The following is a 21,981-nucleotide window of genomic DNA, read 5'->3' on the forward strand; positions in this document are numbered from 1 at the left end:
TGAAGAAGAGAGGCCTGGGGTGTTAGCAACACTAGCTTAGCCTAGCCAAAGTCAAAGCCAAAGTCATATAAAAGCTCTAGCTTGAATGTCAAAATAAAAGATCTAACCTTGATGTCAAAATAATATCTAGTCAGCATAAAAGCTGCTCTTCTGTTGCAGGAATTCATTGATGGTTGAAATGTAGATGTTAGTTGTTTTATTTGTGGTTGAATAAGTAGTACGTAAATTGCTCCACAGTAAAGCTATTTGTGGCTGGCAAGCTGTATTTAGCCCTGTGGTCGACTGTTTGTGGTCACTACGTTTAAATGTGTCAGTTCCTTACGGGCATCAGTTTGGTGGCAGCAGGACCAGCACGGAGACCGTTTGTGTCCATGTATTCTGGACTCTTTTGTTTTTTAGCATAACGTCAGTAGCCAAGTGGCTACCATCTCTGTGATGATTGGCACTTCTTGTATCCGTTGTGTACTCACAAACCATCTTCTTTTCAAAATCTCTCGTGGAACACATTTTGGAATCAGATTCAAATGATGAACAGTCATTTACACATTTTGGAATCAGATTCAAATGATATAAAACAGTGATGTAGAGCCTTCAAACTCTCACAGCTCACGGAGTCTATTAACGTCAGACACCAAATACCAACTAAACAAAAGCACGCGCTCTGCTTTTGTATACTTCGGGCACTGACAGTTTATCGCAGCTGTCTTTCCCTTCTCTCTGTGCATGTGTGGTCTAAACGATAGCCTGACACACAGCGTGCACTTCGACTGACTCATTCCTCAGAGAGCGTTCTGCTTTAACAGATTATTATTGTTAATCATCTCTGGAGCAGCAGGAGAGTCTGGGCTGGAGGAGGCAGATCCATTTATTTATTTTATCTCTCTACTTGGCATCTGTTGTTGCCCCTGACAGCATTGCAGAAAAATGCTCCCACTCCTAACATCGCCAAAGAAAACCCACAGAGTAGAAGATTGTGGCGGTACATCACTTCTATTGTGATACATCTCAACTAGCAGCGCAAAAACAAACCCAGAGGTCGTGTTTAGTTCCAGCTGAAGTAGAAACTGAATAAAAGGTTTACAGGAAACCTGAGCCTAAACTCTGAACAGGTGAAACAAAACTTAAACTTTCACAATCTTTGAATGAGGACAGTAAATGGATGTGAATGAAGTAAATTAGTAAAAATAAAGAATACATTTTTCATTGTGTCCCACTGTGGCCTGGTAACAAATGACCTATGGACCTGGGGTTGTGGACCCCTGGTCTGGTCTGATCTGATCCACTATTTGGCCATTCATCTTCTTTCGTTTGGTGACCACAGTGGTGTTCAGAGAATCTGGACCAAATGTTGGTCAAACTCAGACCACAGATGCCTCCTGGTTGGACCTGTACTGGACCACAGAAACTAGCAGACCAGATGAGTATCTTACTATTTGCTTCTCCTCTGGAATCCTTCGTTAAAAAACCCACAACCCACGTGTAGACACATGTGGAAATGTATGTTGTTTAAATTTTGGTTTGGTCCACTTTGGCAGTGTGGGTGTGAAACACTTTCCAATTACCCCATGTTGTACTTGACCAATTTTGTGTGGGCTATAATTTGTCAACAGCATGTACAGCTCATGTTGGACCACTGCAGTTTGTCTGGTCTATTATTGGGGCCTACATTAAAGTGATGTAGTCTGACTCACTTGGTCCACTATCTTAATGACATAGTGACCTTATGTGACCTACATCTACTGACGTATCCAAACCTGTGTCATGCTTTGGCCAAACAGGTCAGTGAAGATTTGAATTCATTACTTCTGTGGCTCAGGTGGAAAATATTGTGGGCTCCTCCCTGAGCGAAGTGGGCTTTAAATGTTATTTGAACTCAACTTGGCTTTTATTGTTTTCCAGCTTCTTCTGTTTCTGGTCCATTCCCAAGCAGGACACAAATAAAACATTTTTTTAAACAAAGTTTTCAAACAGCCTCTTAACATTTACTGACACGTTTTTATTTTCATGTCCCCAGAACCAGCTGTGTCTGTTTGCTTTTCCTTAGTTGACTTAATAAAGTCGGAGAAAAGAGAGAATAATTGTCATTGTGTATGTGAACACAATAAAGTTCAAATTAGCAGCAAGTATTGAAGATGGCTGCTTGTAAAGTTTAACAAGTGTTAACTATAAACCAGGGGACAACACAATGATGAGAACATGAACAGTTAGCTCGGGACCCTGTTGCAGTTTATTGCCTTTCAGTTGAGGGTTTACAGCTTGTCCACAGCTGTGGGGAACGACGGTTCTCCCTCTAATTGTTGCTCCTTGTTCTTATTACTTTTAAACCTGCCGGAGGTGAAGACTGATGACAGGTTTTGGTGACGCTTCTCGGCCCGCGGGCGACCACGTCCCTGGCTCAGATCAGGAATCAGGAGGCAGAGGATTCACCAGCTCGTCACTTTTCCCTCCACAGTGGAATTGTCTCATCCTGTGCCGCTGTAAAATCAACCGTCCAAGTGTTGACCGTCTCTCCTTCAGACAGATTCTGCTATATGCTGGACAGCTTGGATTTATTCTATTAGTAAATCAACAAACTGTTAACAACTACATTTTGACCAATTTTAGACAAGCTAATGCAATTTAGCTAACCTGTCGTTATAAATTTGTAGATGAATCTTATGCCGTTTAGCTGAACTCCAACTACAGGAATTATTTTTAAAATGGCTAAATTAAACATTACTATTTATTTTTTCCTTTTAGAATTAGCATGTATCGTGTTTAGCTCATATTTAGAGCTTTTAATCTATTTTTACATATTTATTACCATGTTTAGATCTAATGTAACATTCAGTTGGACCTGACACATTTAGTTTCCTTTTTTCTAACAGTAAGGGATTTTCCAAGAAATTTAGTTTTTGTGACATTCAAGAATGCAGTTTCATGGCTAACTGAATGAGAAACAAACAAAGATAAGAACACATCAGCTTTTCAATGTTCCAAAATTGAACAAACGTTTACTGTCCCTTTTGATATTTGTCCTAAAATACAATGAAAAAAAAATCAAAAACTGTACAATTAGATTAATGTAACAAATAAATAAAAGGACTACACCATGTTGCTACTGTCAGCTGAAGGAAGCTCTAGGAATAAGGCTGAACCAACAAGGAATTTGAATGATTGACAGAAATAGCAAAAACATTTCCATTTTAATTCCTAAATACTGCACAACCTGCGCCTTTGAACTTCAAAGAGATGTCAGTCCGACAGATTTGGATAACCTCTTCATGTCATTTGCATCTCACAACGATCAAAAACACACACTGTACTGTAGTATTGGACCAAGGCGGATGAGCAGCTGTGAGAGTGTAGTATTTAAACTGCAACAGATTCAGGGTTAAAGTACAGGGTGAAGAGGCTGTGAGGTCAGAGGTCAGAGGTCTGGACGCTGTCATGAGAGGGAAGTGACTGAGACTGACTGTAGCAGAGACGCACAAAACACGTCTTTATCTTTGACACAAAATGTCCTTTGGTAGAAAAGGAAGGAAATGACATTTAACTCCTTCCTGTGCAGTTCACAGCTCAGGGCAACCATCCATCCATCCATCCATTCATCCATCCATCCATCCATCCATTTTCAGCTGCTTATCCGTTACCAGGTCGTGGTGGGGGGTGCAGCAGTCTCCATGACCACCACCCAGATCACACTGCACCGTACCAGCCCCCCTGAACCTTCCTGGTGAGTCCACTGGAAGGTACCAACCGCCCTAACTGGGATTCGAACCCTGGGGTTCCACACCAATGACAGAGACATTGGCTCTGGGCCAAAGCACCATTGACGCAGGGCAAATTAATAAAAATTTGCAGCTACAGGTTCAGCCTAACAAAACATACCAGACTTTAGGATAGCAAGTTAATAAACTAGGGATAGCTAAAGGTTTGCTAAAAAACAAAAACAAAAAAAGAAAAAAGAAAGAAAGAAAGAAAGAACATTTTGCTGTATAATTGTGGGAAATATCTTTGTTGTCATTGCATATACCGAAATATAACAATATTACAAAAAGTGAATAACTGTGTTGGAATATTTTCCAACACTAAATTAAGATTTTTTTTTTCTTGTGACTTGTGTTTGAGTGAATTAATTTGTGGTTTTATTTTGTGCTATTTGTTTTCAGATACATTTGTTCTGACCTTTGGATAATGACCAGTCAGTAAAGACACGTTCTCACCTTAGCACTTTGTTGGCAGTCGATACTGATAGTGTTCCTGCTGCCGCGTTTCCCACTAAATGACCTTTTGCCTACTGATTATGAGAAACCTGTGCTGGTTTGGCCTTCTTCTGTTCACTGACCCCCGAAAAACAAATCAACCCTTATCGGTGCCATTTGTCCTCCTTTAACTCCACGGGTGAGAAACGAGACTTTTAGGCCATGTTTGCCAGCTGTCCAATGTCTGAAAAATACTTTGTTGTTATGTAACTTTAAATGCTTTTGTCTTAGCTTTTGTTCACTGTTGATGACACACCTGGTTGCCTTAGGTCTGTTGTTTTTAGTAAATTAAAAAAAAGAGAAAAGACGGTCAAGGAGACGACATCCCTGCTGTCGAACACACGACCACGGCCTTCTCATGTTTCTCTTGTTGATATTCTGGGGGATTACTCCTGTGCTACACCTTCAGGTTAGTTCCTGGCACATTTTTATTAGCAGCGTCATTGGAAAATTTGACTTATACTAATCCAAAACATGTATTCATTCATCTAAGAACTGTCAACTCTGCTGATATTTACTTTAAGTGAATTTTTAACTGACTATTTTGGCAAATAGCGCTTCATATTTGGCTCTCGCTGGATTTACTTCTTCTGATTGTTTTCTAGGAAACTTCGACGTAGCGTGTGACTAACAGTTAGGTAACTTTACACAGATGGATCTATTTAATTCATTCATTTTCAGTCTTTTTGGTTCCATTTCACGTCCAGGCTGAGACTGACTTTCTTTTCTTTCTGTTATTTATTGGCTGTTGATTTCTGACAAAATCCTTTTATTTTGTCACAATTCTCTTTGCACTAAATGGTCTCTGACATTCCATGCTTTAGCACTGTTGTAGCTGCATCTTTTTCTAAGTAGATTAGGTAGAAATTATTATTTACCAGTGGGATCATGTTTTTATTTCCACATGTGTGACTACTGTATTTAACAGCTCTCAGTGAAACCACTGTAAATGAAAAAAAAGAAAAAAAGTTTTTTAGAAATCTGCCCAAAACCTGAATATAAATATATAACCTAGTACACAAAATACCCAATTGTCATATATCACAGCTGATCATATAACAGCAGGAGTATCATCTGACCTTCTCCCCTCCCTCCCCCATTTCTGGACACCCCTGCTCGTAAACAATGACTGCTCTGTATAAAGTTATGAAAACCAAATCCCTCAGCGCTCACTGTGACTCATTTGCTGACAGTTACCTGACACCCAAGTGCAGAAAGACTCAGACTCCTCTGGCACAAGGAAATGTTATTTTTTTCTTTTTTCTCCAGTTGTGTGACAGTATGGGAGTTGTACTAAACATCCTGTGACATTTTAAAGGTCTGGACCTTAAAAACAAGACAATGAACAACTGATCTCAGGAAAAATCCCCAGGGATTAAAACTGAGCGTCTTATTATATAATATTATATAAAACATGTACGTCATAAATATATAGATATACATTTGTCCAGATAACACACTTTACAATACATATAATAATATAATATATATAGTTATCAAAGACTTATTGGTGAAGTAGTTAGTTAGTTAGAATTACCTACTGTAGACTATCCAAAAAATAAACAAACACTTAAATCCTGTGTGGTAAAAGCAACATTTCATAACAACATCATTATTAATAGCAATAATAAAAGAAGGCTCAGAACTTAGATTTACCAAAGATTGCTAGAAATGTAGCCAAAATACTTAAAAATGAGCCACAATCACAGTCATTCTTCCAAGCTACAGATCATTTTCAGTAAAACCTGTGAAATAATAGACAGTTGAAATAAACAAATACTGCCAAATAAGTAGTTACCCAAAATATCAAGGACAAAGACCCAGCTGAAAGTCAGTTAAACAGAACCTAAACAGAAGCACTTTCTAAAGATGACGAACACGAACACTTGAGGTAATAGCAACATAAATCAGATGATTTCACAAGTGGCAACAAACGAGCCTTAAGATTACTCAGTGGTTTTTGTTTGTTTTTGAGGAGTAGCTAAATGTCACATAGTAGATGGATAAAATGTATCCACAGAAAAGATCAGAATACTTTTGGCCATTTTTAAAACTTGAAATGCCTTAAGAAATGCATTATCATAATTAAAATTCCATCAAAATAGAGTTATCTGAACGTAGATAGTTCATATCATTTGATATCAATTCCTGGAACATGAAGAGGAAAGTGGACCTAGAACACATTTAAATACAATTTTAAATATTTGTTATTGAAAACTCTCTCGTTCAGTTTTAGACAAACCAGCCTCAGGGCCTCCAAAGCCCTGCTTCGCTGCTAAACCCTCCAACATCTGACACCCATTTAACAGAACCAGCCTATCCAGGACACCGCTGTTAACCAGGCCTGCAGCCAGGCTGCGTGGCTTTACCACATCATCCTAGGGAAGACGGAGGATACGCTGCCAGTACGAGACCTTCCAGACTGTCCTGACATGATAAAAACACGACTCGGAGACGGTCTGTAATTTGAAAAGTCCATGACCTCTAATCATATCTTGATCTACATCCTTTATTCCTGCATCTGTCGCTGCCCTGATGTTAATTGCAGATGTCTAAAAAGGTTCACCCTGATCTTTGTCTGCACTCGCGGTGCCAGTTCCTGATTTGCAGCTGTCTGCCAGAAGGAGCAGATGCAGAGGCATGTGTTAGAATCTTTCTCAACCGAGAACGTCCGAAGAAGGGACCAAGAAATTTGATCTTTTATGTTGACCTTGGGACAGGATGTTGAATTGATTTTTCTGTTTTGGGCCAATGGCAACAAATTGAACTGTGAAATGTCTGGATAAAAAAACATCTTAAACAATGCCAAACAACTCTCACCTGCCATCGTCAAATGAATTCACTGGCCTGCTTGCAGTCCAGATCTGTCTCCGTTTGAAAGGTTTGTCCAGTCCTGAGAAATAATAGAAAACAGTGAGTGAGTGGGCACCGTTATGAACACGGCAACAACGTTCAGCATCCTCTGAACCAAAACAAATTGATTTGGTCTTGTTTGTACTTTACTCTCATGAATGTGGCTCAAACTTTCCACTTAACATACGAGTTAAGTACAAAAGCTGGCTTATTGGCTAATCTTTAGATATTTGCACAAAAAAGCTATTTAGTTGACTTGAATCTGTCCTTATCGTTCTCCTTCTGAAATATAGTTTATTGTTTAATATTTTGCTGTCTTTTTCACTCAGTCAAAGCAAATATTGGCTGATTTGACTCAAATGAAGCGAACCTTCTGCTGTCTCTTGGTCAACGTCAAGAGAGTTTTACAGCCTGTTTGCTGCTGGGTAAAGTCCACCCCTGGATGTTGTGATGAAATGCTCCAGCAGCCTGTGGTGGCACAGTGGAAAGTTACTGCAGCTCTCCAGCCAGTTTTGGTGCTGCCAAATGTATAAACTTATTCGCAAACAATGACGTACAACAGCTTTTGGACCTACCTCCAAGTTTTTCTCTGACTAACTAATGCCAAATAACAAAAGAAATCGACTCACTGTCGAAACACTGCTGCGGCAGACGTGTCCAGGTCTGATAATCCAGGAAAATGTATCCGTCTTGCTGTCTAACAAACTTGAGATTTATTTTTGGCTAACGTTAGCCATTTTTGCTAACAATAATTTTTCTTCTTTTAATTTCTTCTTTTGGCTTCTTCTTCTTCTTCTTCTCACTAACTTAAGATATTTGGACTTGCTAATCAAATACTTCAGTATCCTGTTGTGGCACAGGAGAAAGTTACTGCAGTTCTCTAGTCTGTTTTGGTGCTGACAAAAAAATTGGTGCCATTGAGTCATATTTAATTCTAATGCTGAGGCACAACAGCTCCAGGCGTCATTGAACAGTTTACTTGTTAAGTAGCTGACGCCAAATAAGCTGCAGGAGGTTCAGATCAAAGAATACACAAGACAAGTATAGATTTATAATCGTCTGTCAGATGTCTACAACCAGATGAAAGTATTTTCTTCAATAATTTATTTCAAATTACACACCATAAATCGTACAGTTGATGTTTCAATCAGGAGTGAAACTTCGGTTCATTAGTGCGTTGAAATTATGCACTCACACAAATCTCTTTTTGTCCTAATGTTAAACATGTTTTGTCCTAATGTTAAACAAAAACAAGGCAGAACTTTAGAAAGAGAAGAACGTCGTGGCTCATAAAAGATGAATGATAACAGCTGACTTCATTAGAACTGGGCACATTTTCAATGCTTTTTAAGATGTGCCGTATTTCATATTTGGTTGATGTTATGTTGACTGTTATGTGTTCTTTTAAGCATGCTGCCATGGCAACATGGGTGTGCTTCAAGGTGATCATCCTGGAACTGGAAAATAAAGGTATACATTATATGATATGAGTAGAAATGAAACACATTCACTGGCATTTTTGTACAGAGTTTTAGCTGTGAGTAAAAGCCAAAGCCAAAAAAATTCAAAAACCAGCTGCAAGCTACAACTAAAAATGAGCAAAACAGTCAAAATTAGTTAGGAGGTCTAAAGGTATTTCGGACAAAAATACCAATAGAAACTTCTCCAAATTAATTGGAGAGGTTTCTATTGGTATTGGCTAAAATTATTGCAAGAAATACATTTGAACAAGACATGGCTAAAACACAGACAATAATTATATATTTTTAGAATTTTAGAAAATATAGAAAGAACTAGAAAGTCACTCTTTATTGTAACGTTCCCCTGAGCTGACCCACTGTGACTCTGACTGCACTCTTCACCACTGTGACTCCCAGTTCATGTCCTGAACTGCACCCAAACATTTTTCTGCCAGCCCTGAATTCAAAATAAAGGCTTGGATTTTAAAAGGAAAAGTCAAGGTAAACTTGGCTAAAAATGAGTATAAATGATTCATCGTTTCTCGACACAATCGTCCACGCCACCCAGAAAAAGTTGAAGAAAGTGTGTTGGAATCTCCATGAGAGTCCAGCTGTAAAATGTTGTGCCTGTGGACATGAAGATTCTTGGTTCAGAAGATAAAAACAAAGCTCTGAAGTTGATTTTCAGCAGCATAAAGATTCACATAGACTCAGAGAGCCATGTTCGCTGTCATTCATTGTTTCTATTTTCTGTCAGAAGGCTCCCTGAAGCGTGACAGTTCATATTTACAACCCTGATCTTGGACGTCAGTGGCACATTACACAGTTTGAAGTTCGAGGATGAGAAGTCAGAACCAATAAATTCCTCTTCCTTTAATATCTGACAGATGTTTTTTATAAGAAAAAGTGCAATAGAACCAATGAAGCCCCTCACTTCTGAGCCTCACATTTTTATTTTTTAATTTGGTCCATGGCGTGTTGGAGCAAGTCCCTCAGCAAGCACAAAAATACCACGATACATTATACTGACAGTACAATGAACAATGCAGGAACGTTCTAAATCCATGAGTGTGGAAAACACTCTGACGTCCGTGTGACAGAACGTAGGAGGACATGGTGACTGACTACAAAGTGTCCGGAACATTCAATAAATATGTACACACCTAGGACTATTTATGTTGTAAATGTTATGTTGTTGAAAAGATACTGACCTAAATCTAACCCTGTCATTTAAGGACAGTGCTTCTCAAAGTGTTGGGCGGATACATGACAGGTGTGGGACGATAACAGAGAGTTAGTTACTACACATGAGCATATCTGTTAGTTTTGATCTCTTGATTATATTTTCTTTAAATATATTACCTAACATGTCAGTTCTAGCTGATTCAAATGTAATATTATTGTTAGAAATGTATCATTTTGTAATACAAGGAGCGTTGAATTTGTGCAATGTTTTGCAGCTGAAATGTATATGATGACTAATGATGACTAATCCAATAGTTACATTGAGGGCAACTGGACAAAGTAGGGATTTTTTTAAGACGTTTGACCTCTCATCCAAGAGGCTTCTTCAGTTCTGACTGACCACTGGGAAATTCTGGTATTGAGCCTCAGAGGGTCCTGTACCTGTAACAAGGGCCGTTGCAAAAAGAGGGGATGGAGGTGTGGTGAAACCCACCCTATTCTAAGGAGGGTGCAATGTTAAGTCACAAGGTTAGAGGTTTGAACAGGGAGTGGTACCATAGCTATGGACTAATAGTTTCACCTGAGCTACACCTTTGGCTGGGTGTCCTATGTTTTCAGGGAGAGGGTTGAAATTTTTGGGGGGGAGTAAAAAAATATGGACTGATGTTTTATATTTCACATGTTTGACTCAACTTAACTTAAGGTGCTTTGTTAATTATTCTCTCTCTCTCTGTCTGTCTCTCTCTCTCTTTGTAAAAAGTGTATACTGCATATATATATACTTTTATATTCATAGAGTAGTTTCATAGTATCTTTATTTATCTATAATTCAAGTGCAGCTGCACTAAATTTCATTGTATCGGGATACAATGACCACGACATCTTGTATTTTTAAAAACTTACTTTAGTTAAGAATTTACTTTTGTTTAGTGAAAAACTAACTAATTTGAAAAAAGTAATTACAAGTATCAGATGGTCTGAAATAAATTAACATAAATTATGTGATTATTTTTAGTAATAATATTTTTGTGGTTGGTAATAGATTGCAATATGCATTAGATTTGTCTTACAAAAAATAAAGATTTTTTATTTTAGGACACAATAACAGTTTACAATAATAATTATAGTGAATACATACAATTTAACTTGTAATATAAGCTTTTGAATTATTTATAAAAAATATGAAATTAAATGCACTAAAATATTAATAAAATAAATGAAAAATAATTAAAATACATTAAATACTTGGAGTTATTGTCATTGCATTTTAGTTTTAAAACCAAAATACTCTGCATATAGGTAGAATTTTCCTATAAAACGAAAACAAAAAATGTAATACTATTTAATTTTGAATGAAAAATTTAACACAGCCATTGATTTGCAGTAAGTAATGCTAGCAAAATTATTTATTACTTAAGACAAATTACTTACTAATAGTACCGTTTATGAACTAAACTTGAATTCATTAATTTGTTATGACTGTAATCTTTGTATGAAATCTATTACAAAATGTTTATATTGGTGTATTCGTATAATATACGTTTTGATAGGGTTCATATAATTAGGAAAAAATATAAAATTAAAAAGACGAAGTACTCAAATAGATTTACGACTATAAAGCATAAAGGTATACGGTAATTGCTTTATGTTAATGATTTCAGTACATTTTGCTTCGTCATATTCACTGTAGACAACAAAAAGTTTATAAGGTCGTCCGCGTTTGAAACCAGGCTCTATATATGCGCTCCTATTCTCGTTTGGCCCACTTTTGGTCCACCTTAAATATCTTCGTCTCGCGTTATTTTGACACAAACAGACAGACGACGCGCAGATGCAGAGGCTGTCAAATCAGAGCGACCGCGGCGCATACACGGGCTCCACTTACATAAAAAAGGGTGCCAGGGGTTTTTTTTAAGCCCACTTTTGTTTTGTCCAACCTTGACCAGTGGCGGTCTTTTTCCTCGGAACTACTTTTATTGTTGGGGACATGAAAAACGATCATCATTGCGGAGTGTCGGACTTTTTGAATAGCTGAAGAAAACAAAAGTACTTTTCTTCTATTTCTACTTCTCACAGTTCAGGCGCAGCCGGAGAAGAAGAGCTCTGTTTTGATTTTCTGCCTTATTTTGAGACACAAAACTTTGTTGAAGGAAATTCTTCCTTTCGCAGAGGAAATATTGGGCTTGTTCAAGGGAATAAGCCTCTAGTTTCACCCCTGTTACCATGCTGCCCAGCACAGCGATGTACGCGGTCAAGAAACGGAAGAAGCCGGTGCAGAAAATGTAAGTTCAGAAGAGAAACACCCTGAATAAAAACCTCAGCCACGTTTGTGTAATGAACTAAAAAAAATCATAATTTTTTTCTATTCTCCTATAACTTATTATCCTATAACTTATTATCATATAACTTATTATCCACAGGGAATTTTCTTATGTACAATTTCTGCAATAAGTCAATAATAAATTAATGCACAGTGATCAGAACTACTTTCCATGCAGTATTTCTGCTCATTCGTGCATCAGTATCACCTACAGTAGACTCTGCTTTAATGCCTATATATTTATTTATTCACACACGCAGAGTGGTGGCTTCATATATTAGGTGGTTACAGCTGTGCAATCACCTACAGTAGACTCTGCTTTAATGCTTATATATTTATTTATTCACACATGCAGAGTGGTGGCTTCATATATTAGGGGGTTACAGCTGTACACCTCGAAATTAGTCAGTATGTAATATACTATTGTACAAGAATAATTATAATAACAGTGGCTGCAGAGGACTATAAGTCATGCTTTGTGTAAACCACATTTTTCAAGGTTGGTTCTGACAGATCCGTTTTATGCTTTAAAACCTTTAATGAAAGTTGGATAAATCATCTATATTTCTATGTGGAATATTGATATGTCAGCAGTACTGTATAATCCTACTTCTGAATTCTGTTTTGTTCAACGAAAGCAACGGTGGCCTACATTGGAGACCTAATTTATCTACATATGTCATGCTCTCTTTGTGAACTGCATGTATTTTATGGAATCTTTCTTAGTCAGAAAACCTTTGTTATTACGGAGTCCTGTGTAATGGAGTTCTCCTTGACACCAGATGATCCTGAATGGGTGAGTTGTAGGACGAAGAGGCAGCATCAACCATCTTGAGAAAACACTTGATCCATTTTGGCATCAATGGTTATCTTGAGAGGAAATTAGGTAGGAAAAAAGTTTGGTGGCACCAAGTGGCAAGGTTTCAGATTGCAACCAAACTAATCCTCTGTATGAGGCTGTTCACAGTGTTTGCCAAACCAAAAGTTACCAAAAGTTAAGACGTTAAAATGTCACTTTAAGCTGCATTATTACAACAACTGAAAACCTGTATGTGATGTTGCACAGGTTTTAATGCTAACCTTTAGTCATAATCTGGACCTCCTTCAGCAGCAGGGTGTGATGGCAGCCTGGGGTTTGGTTTGCAGCCCTGGGATACAGCTACATGTAGCCGCCAACTGTGCAAGGTTATCAACCAGATTGGAGAGCACTCTCTGTCTCTCATATAGGTTATGCTCTAAAAGGGGTTCGTTTCTTCATGCTGGTACAGAGTTACTTTTATGACCATTGTAGCACTCTGTTTGTTGTGGCTCAGTTTTTACAATTTAATTCATCTACGTTGTTAGTTTCTCCTCACTTGGGAACACCAGGATAACTCATTTACTTTTAAAGTCTTCAGTTTGCTGACAGGATCCTACCATGAGAAAGTTGAATGCTAGACAGTTTGTTCGAGTGTGTGTGTGTGTGTGTGTGTGTGTGTGTGTGTGTGAGTGACGAGTTCCTTCCAGCCTCTTCGTCTTCATGGCTGTGATTTTTTTTTTCTTTTGCCACTTTGTGATTTTTTAACTTTTACAAGCCAAACAGAGTGTTAACTGCTTCACACAGAACCACAGGCTGGAGCAGAGGACCAAACCCAGAACCCTGCCAGTATCGTGGTTTCAGTGTGTGTGTGGTACTACCTGCATTAATCATAATCAGGACGCAAAGCAAGAGCACTCTCACGCAATGTTTCCATGAGGGAGGGAGGGAAGGAGGGAGGATGGCGTAATCTGAGACTTGCTCTGTTTTTTTTCTCCTCCTCCTTCTGACTGCAACAACATACTTTTTTTCCTGTCTTTCCTTCTGTCTTTCTGTGTGTGTGTTGTTCATTTTTCTTTTTTTGGTGGTTTGTTTTTTTCCTCCTTCCCTTGACTCAAATTAACATAGTTCTGTGTCACGCAACTAGTTACGTAAGTCTGCCATGCTCCCTTGATTTGTTTTTTTTTTTTTTTTTGTTTTAAGAAAAAGTTGCTCATTTGGAGTTTATATATCCTTTTCTTTCATTTTTCTTCTCTTAGAGGATATATATATATACACACGCACACACGTGCGCGCACACACACACATATATATGTATATGAATGAGAGAGAGAGTTTGTTTAACCTGCAGGGCGGACAGGAGGCGGTGTTTTAGCAGCCTGCCCTCAGGCAGTTTACCTTTGTGTTTACATGGCTCTGAGAGAACAGAACACTGAAATTCTCAGTCATGCTTTCACATAAGTTAAATAAACACGAAATTAGATATGTGCTTTACTGATGCATACAATAATGGACAAAACATACATGGTTATACTGTACTACGGTTGTTTCAGCCAATGGTGTACCTGCTGGTGAAATTTTCTGTCCATAGCTGTAACTTGCATTCAACCAACCAAAATGTCAAAAAAAAAAAAAAAAAGCACCAAACTAAAGTCCACATAGTTATTAAACCCTCCCACTCTTAACTCTAATAAAAATGCTGGAAACTGGTATACCCTACCATCCATAATGTCTTCCCTGTCAGTGGACTTCCTCTAGGACAACAGTACTCTTTTGGAAATCCTACATTACATTTGAAATCCAAATGGGGATGGATGACAAAAGATAACTACAAAAAAAGATGTCAGTTCCAAACTCTGGATGCCTCTTTGAAGCCATCTTCACCACTTGGAGCAGCATCCTCATCAGTCAGTTGGAAACGGTTGCGTGCTTCAACAAACGTTTGAGGAGATCACCAAGATTGGTGGAGGTTCTTACTGTTGTCGTTCTTGAAGGTCTGTGTACAACCTGGTCACCATCCACCATCCATTGAATCTTTCATGGTCTTAACATTTTATCCAGGTGTGTATGAGCATAGAAGTCACAGCAGGTCTCCAACTTCATAAATGCTGTAGGTTTTTGAGAAGTATCTCTTAACTATGGTATTCACCTTTAACTGTACATTATTCAGATTGCATTCAAGGGTAGAATGCTACAGAGGTCACATCAGGCCCAGGGATGTACTTAAACCCAGCGAGCGCTGCTACTGAGCCGTTTGTGTTTTCTGCTGCAGGATGTGACACTGGCACAGTCATGCTTATTCATCTTGAGGCCTGCAGCAGAAAACTTGCCTTTCCTTTCATGAGTAACACATGACGGACATTATTGGCCCAACTTTCACTTCCTGAAGGTTTTGAGGATTGGCACTGATTAACACAGTTATATCATTGCACCCAGTTGTATGAACCTTTTTTTTAATTGGCTTGATGAGGTGTAGCTGTTGTTTTTATTTCCTTATTTATTCATCAGTTGGGTTTCTTTTACACAGGCATGGTTGTATTGGATCCCGTGTCTTTCATCCGTCTCCGGTGAACTTCAGTAACAACAGATGGTGCCACCATGGCGACATAGCTGTAAAGAAGCCTTTCTGTAGCCCAGACAGTGAATTGTTAGCTGCGGGGTTGCACCCATGCTGCACACACAGTTCCCACATGGCACGCTGGTTGTTTATGCCACCTCCTTCTCCTTGATGCACCACGCCTGCCTTTGTTTATTTTTCTATTAAGTAGATATTATTGTAATTATTATGCTACTAATGTAAACACAACACAGATCAAGATTTGATCTGATAAGTGTGTTGTGGTTAAAGTTATATTTACAGAATAAATAAACCCCGTGACATGAGTGGTGTCCAAACAATCTCCAAAAATGACCTGTTTTTAATAGCCATTCTGTGATACCCATGATAATGACCATCATTTCAATTGTACTGTATTTGATCAACTTTATCAAATGCATTAATAGTTTTTTAAAATTGATATTGGATTTAGTTGCAGGCAAAAGACTTTTTGGTGCACCAGTTAGTTAGAGGAAACATTGAAGACCTTTAGAAATCTCTGTGGGGAAGAAAGGACTTTTTTTAAAACTTGCTATTGTTTTGCCAAACTTTGTAGTAAAACAATAGTCAAATGTTAACTAATGTTAAATGTTAAAAATAGGATGCAACCAAAAAAGGAGTAAAGCTGTACAAGCTGGCAAACCAAATAAACTGACAGTTAATAAATTCATTTTTTTCTGGGGGGGTCAGGAAAATAATTGTCCCGAAACCGTCCTGTACCCCAACTAAAAGTTGTATATCTGCTTAGTGTTTTTGTTATTTTTTTGTCCTTTAATCACTTTTTCATTTGTTATTGGGAACAGAGGTTAAAAAGACCACAACCTGTTAGTCCTAAACCAGAAGGTAAAGTTTAATAATCGATTTGGTTTTCCAGCTTCCATTCTGTCAGAATAAAACTGGGCGACCAAAGGATATGTTGTGATTGAGGAACCAAGTGATCAAGCTGATCGAATCAAAATGATCTGAACCCTTTTTGACAGCACTTCACTTCAACAGAGATGAATTAATTTTTAGAAGATACTTATGTTTCAATGTTATGGTTGGAAAACTATGGTAATTAATCAAAACACAACACTTTCTTTTTGACTGAGTGTTCACTGATCCCTCCATGCTGCTCTAGATAGGCGTAGTTAGCACAAACTGGCAAGCACCTCTGGTTCAGCTCTGGGTATAGTTTATCATGGGCTTGGTATTGTTGGCACTCTTTTGCACTTCTTTTTTCCCTGGATCATGACTCGGAGCAGGGAGCAGATGCCAAAGAGGTTTTGTATTTCTTTTGTTACGCAAAGGTGTCATTTCCCCGTCCAAGACAAAGTGTCTTTGTGTGAGTGCAAGGGAGTGTTTTTTTTTTTTTTTTTTTTTAAATCCAACACATTTCCACACTCCTATGCACGCAAATGCACTCGTACACACACACACACATACACACATGCACACTCACGTAACCACGCCCCTTCCAGGACAGATTGAGTAGATAAAGTGAGAAGCATAACACTGGCCACTCATTGTTCTTGCGAGGAGTTGTGCCTTTAGGAATGCAGTGATAGTCATCTCTCCTGGATTTCAGATATGTTAGGTTCTAACGTCTTATTGAAGTCAGATGTCGTATTTACCAAATTGAGGGAAGAAGGGTTTTTGCCAGGACCCATGTCCACGTTTGACATGTCCACACTCCAGTACAGCTGAGCTTTGAAGCCTACAGACCTTAACCAATGATGAAGAGACTGACTAATATAAGGCTTTCAACTAGAGGCACAGCGATTGAATTTTCTTGGGCAATTTTTTTTTTCAATTCACATCATTCACAAATAATAGGTTTTTTTTTGAAGCCCAAAATTTGTATTCTCATCACAAGTATTTATAAAACGTTTCACACAAACTGCACTGACTCCTCAGTTCAGCAACTTTCAAAAAATAAAATAAATAATATAATAAACTATTTAAAAATCCAAATACATCTAAAAAGGTAGCAACAGTTATATACACAAATAATATGAAATAATATTATTACACCAAAATATTTTTCTCTCTTTTTCTTGCACTTTCACAATACACTGTATACATGTATTTAACATTTATCAAACTATATTTGATAAGTTCCAGTCAGTAACTCAATCCAAAACCACGGCAAACAGTTAACATACGCTGGCAATATGACCAGAACCGTTGTTCTGTCTGTTATTCATGACTGAGGTTCTGAGGATGTTGATTCTGTATACCTTTTAAAATACTCAGTGTTTAAACGTAGTCCTGTCTTCACTTGTGCTCAGTGATAGCGTTAAAGTTGTTGTCATGAACGACTTTGTGGTGGTTTCCCGGTTAATTTAGGGGAACAAGTTAGTTCCCCTAAATTAACCGGGTAAACTAAGTTTTATCAACAAAAATTAAAGGACAAAACTTCTGACAGAATCGATGTCACAGCTACAACTCACATTTTCCTTACAACACCCTCTCTCTCTCTCTCTCTCTTTCTCTCCCTCGCTCACTCACTCACTCACTGAACTCACGTCACTCAGGTCAACGAACAACAGGATATGCAGAACACGGTCTCAAAAAAAAAAACAAAAAACCCCATGGCAGTTATTCATCCACTAACCTAACAATGTATTGCAAATGAAAACGCTCAGCGATCCCGTACACACTGAGGACAGGCTTGCTCAAGCTGCCTTTAAAGTTTAAAATTTGCCTTTGTCCACTAAAATGTTTTCGACTGACTTACTGTATGCTTGCAAGCTTTTAGCAATCCTACTCTGTCCCTCCACAAAGCAACGGTACATTTAACTTGTGTAATGTGCATGATCCAAGAAATAATCAAATTGACTCGGCTGTTCACATGACTGAAATACAGCCAGGTCTACGAAGATGTTTCTACATTATAACTAAAGTGCACTGTTCTAAACTCTTCTTCCTAAGTCTTCTTGTCCCACCACGGCAGAAATCTTGGCAGAAGGAAACCAAAAATATGGTTATGGTTATTACTTTTTATCCTGAGTAATTCATAATTGACGTTGGACTTTATTGTTGCAAAATAACACATTGTTTGAAATTAAGTCATAATTTGCTTTCAGAGTGTCATTTAAGGATAGTGAGAATGAGGAATTTTATTTGGAGATGTCTGAGAAGATATGAAACCAATTTGCTTTGTTTAAATGATGCAACTCCTCAATGTTCACATGAGGTAAATATAAAAATTGTTGAATCTTCATTTCAGTGTTATTATTTTTCTTAATTCTTTTTTTCTTATGTAACTGTAGCATGTACATGTTTTTATTGGTTTATTGGTATCGGTAGCCCTAGCCCTATTATGCCCTGTATATTATTATTGGGCTACTGTTTACCTTACCTTATCATATCTGTAATACTACAGCGATATTTGATTCTCTGGCTTGTGAAAGATTTTTGTACCCAAATGTTTTTCCACCCCAATGCTACACACACTGGCAATAAGAATGTCCCCATAATATTTAATTAGATTTAAAACCTATATATTTGTATCAGAAGAGATGAGCTGTGCACAAATGCAACTCTTGTACTAGGTAATATTATTATTCACCTGGTCCTATGTCACCATGGCATCGGCTCTGGAGAATATCTTGACCTAATTTTTGTCTGTGCCGTGACTCAACTCACAACTTGACGTAATCTTTTCAGGACTCGTATATGTTTGTATTCCATGTTAAACTTACAGCTTTATTATTCAAACGGGCAATGGATAATTTTTCATAGAATTGTTACATGAATTGTGAACATTTTAATCAATGTATAATGTTCTTTTGGCTGATCCTTTCAGGGGTCATTCTACTTTTTATTTTGTCAAATTTTGTGTCATTTTTATTTCTCCTCTACACTAAATAACATTGTTTTGTTTCTGCAGCCCCAAACCTCCACCGTCTAATGCCACCAAGTCCAACCCATCCAAACGTCACCGTGACCGACTCAACGGTGAGCTGGACAAGCTCACCAGCCTGCTGCCCTTTACCGAAGAAGTCAGGGCTCGGCTGGATAAGCTGTCAGTGCTGCGTCTTAGCGTGGGTTACCTGAAGGTCAAGAGCTTCTTCAACGGTAAGTCGAAGAGAAATAAATGACCAAGATAGATGATGTTTTTTGATGGGTGGTAAGAATTCTATTTTAAGGAAAAAGTGGCTGGCCTTTTAATATTTTGGATATTTATTTGGTATCAGTGAGTGAGGCACATTCTGGAAGAGAAGTATACAATGAGAATCTACTGGTTTTACAGCAGTTCATTGGCCGGCAAGTTATTTGTTGTTAGCAGGATCGTTAATACAAGATGCAATATAAATTAAAAAAAAAAGTTTATAGACACTATATAGTTGCCCAAACAGTTACAGTTAGACAAAGTTGGCACTAGAATGAAAAAACTAAAACATAAATGTAATTATTAGGGATGGCTCGTAACAACTTTTTCAAATCAATCAATCAATCAAATCCATACTGCAACTGCCGAAATGCGGAGTTTATTTTTGAAAGGTCAAAACATGCCCTATTTCTGTCATCATTTTGCAGGGAGTCCTGCAGCACATAGGAGGTTATTCCCATTTCTATTCAGCTTCCTCACATTGTTCCTTGACCTCCTTTTATGAAAATAGCAGCAAAGACGGAGACGTCCTGAAAGAGGAGGTTCCTATTTACAGTCTGCTAACATGTGGTGTCACACGCTGGGAGATTATATCAGTACAGTGCCTGTGAAATTTGGTCACTGTGGCTTACCGTATATGTGAGGCCACAGGAGGTGTGAAGTGGAAAAGATAGAAGGCAAGCACTTAACTATATGTGTAACCCGGGAGATGTGTGTGCAGACACACACTGTACTTGGTCGTCTGTCCCAGTAGAGGCAAATTAACCCACTGAGGCTTATTGTCACTGTGTGCAGTTCTTATTTGTACAGAGATCTGCCTTCAAGGGTGATGAGACCATTCAGGGACGTCAAATTAGGTCTTAGTTTTGGAGGGTTTAGCTTTAATGCTGATCAACAACTGTTGGAAAAAAAGTATTTGAAGTTGCAACTAACGGTATTATTAATTGGAGAAAACAGAATTAAGTAGTTGACTTTACAGTTCAGGGCGTCAGCAGAGGAGGCTTGGTCTTTTGTTAAGAGATGATTGGCTATAAGGAGAGGCTATGTTGATTATCAGAAGAGTATTAAATAATAAGTAAAATCAAAAACTTGACATGATGACTGAATAATACGGTACATAAAATCTGTTATTTATTTTTTACTTTTAGGTAAAAAGAAAATCGCCCAGAAATGGCTAAAATGTGCCTAGTTATCTGAGATAAATCTGAATTAGAATAGCAGAACTTATTTGTCAAAAAATAAAATATAACATTAAAAACATTGGGAATCGTTAGAACGCCTCAAGGTCAATCAGTGTTGAGTGAAAACATCTTGCTGTGCTGTTGCATGTAGTGATTCATGTGAACAAAAATGTAACAAACCAGACAAAATAACAACAAATCTGAAGTTAACATGAAGATGCAAAAATGGCTGAAAGATAACTCTTATTGTCAAAAAATAATTTTATATTTCTGAAAGATAAAGCCATGTAACTTTGTGAGGAAGAAGCTAAGTGTTAGCCAAGATGTGAAATAGAGTTATTGGTATCAAACTGTAGTTTATTGGAGCTAAGTCAATGAAGGTGACACACGTCACCTCAACCAATGCATCGGCAGGAAACTGTGGTATAGTGGCTTATTTCAAAACAGGACAAAATCAGTCCAAGAGTCCATGGGAGCAAAGAAAGTGGGGGGAAGTAAGTGAAGTACAAAAAAGGAAGTTGACAGTAAAATCTCCAAGGACAACCTGAGGACATGACTGAACCTGTTTTACTTGCATTCTCCTCTGTGTCACTTCCCACTGTGATATTGCACTGTTTTTGTTTGTCAACGCCACACACAAGATCCTGACATGTCATATTTGAGTAGATCACAGTTGTGTTTTATACAGTGTTGGATTATTTTTGGGGAGCGCGCCAATTCTATATCCCGAAGGTTAAAAATACCTTGAGTGTCCCTATAGGTATTGTTGTAAAAGAATGTGTTTGTACAAACATATCACTGTTGAACATATCACTGTAGCACTGCACTCTGCTATGGGTTAAAACGTCAACAGACAAATGAATGTTCTGACATGTGTTTGCACCATACATATATGAGACTGACTGTTTACATTTCTACAGGAGCCTGCATGGGTCACTGAAGCTCCCCCCATTTTTGTTACACAAAAAAAAAATATACATTTTGTGTTTAAGGAAGTCCAGCTTTGTAGCTATTCCAATTCTTGGTGACTAGAATAAGGTATTAAATGAAAATCTCCACTATGTCTGCACAATCTGTGACAGCACAGACATGAAACAATGTCACATGTCCAAACATCAGTTGTAAAAGCAGTGTCACTGTTATTAGCCTCTTCAAACGATCTTTGAATTTTCAGCTAGATTTTAACTTGTTTATTAATTCTGCTTACCAATTCTACAAACCCAGATGATGCACATTACATTAAGATCAAA

General features: G+C 37.9%; 1 protein-coding gene and 1 long non-coding RNA gene across 3 annotated transcripts in view; one reads left to right on the forward strand and one right to left on the reverse strand.

Moving 5' to 3' along the window:
* Positions 1–1,975: 1,975 nt before the first annotated feature.
* On the reverse strand, positions 1,976–7,314 carry LOC112488049 (uncharacterized). Its single transcript, XR_003051737.1, has 2 exons — positions 7,065–7,314; positions 1,976–2,554 (listed from the first exon to the last, which is right to left on the reverse strand). It is a non-coding gene; the product is annotated as an uncharacterized LOC112488049 (long non-coding RNA).
* ahr2 (aryl hydrocarbon receptor 2) overlaps positions 3,751–21,981 on the forward strand; it is a 53,287-nt gene continuing 35,056 nt past the window's right edge. Inside the window, exons 1-2 of one of the 2 annotated variants that reach the window (XM_025062367.1) lie at positions 3,751–4,653; positions 19,329–19,516. Coding sequence is in view for 1 of the 2 variants with exons in the window: in XM_017038833.2 (XP_016894322.1) it covers positions 11,966–12,024; positions 19,329–19,516 (247 nt within the window). In the remaining variant the exon portion in view is untranslated. Of the gene's footprint in view, positions 4,654–11,054; positions 12,025–19,328; positions 19,517–21,981 lie in introns of those variants that run through there. The other variant, XM_017038833.2, reaches the window with a different exon arrangement.

Source organism: Cynoglossus semilaevis, chromosome 14, assembly GCF_000523025.1.
Source record: "Cynoglossus semilaevis isolate Cse_v1.0 chromosome 14, Cse_v1.0, whole genome shotgun sequence".
In the NCBI taxonomy this organism is placed as follows: domain Eukaryota; kingdom Metazoa; phylum Chordata; class Actinopteri; order Pleuronectiformes; family Cynoglossidae; genus Cynoglossus; species Cynoglossus semilaevis.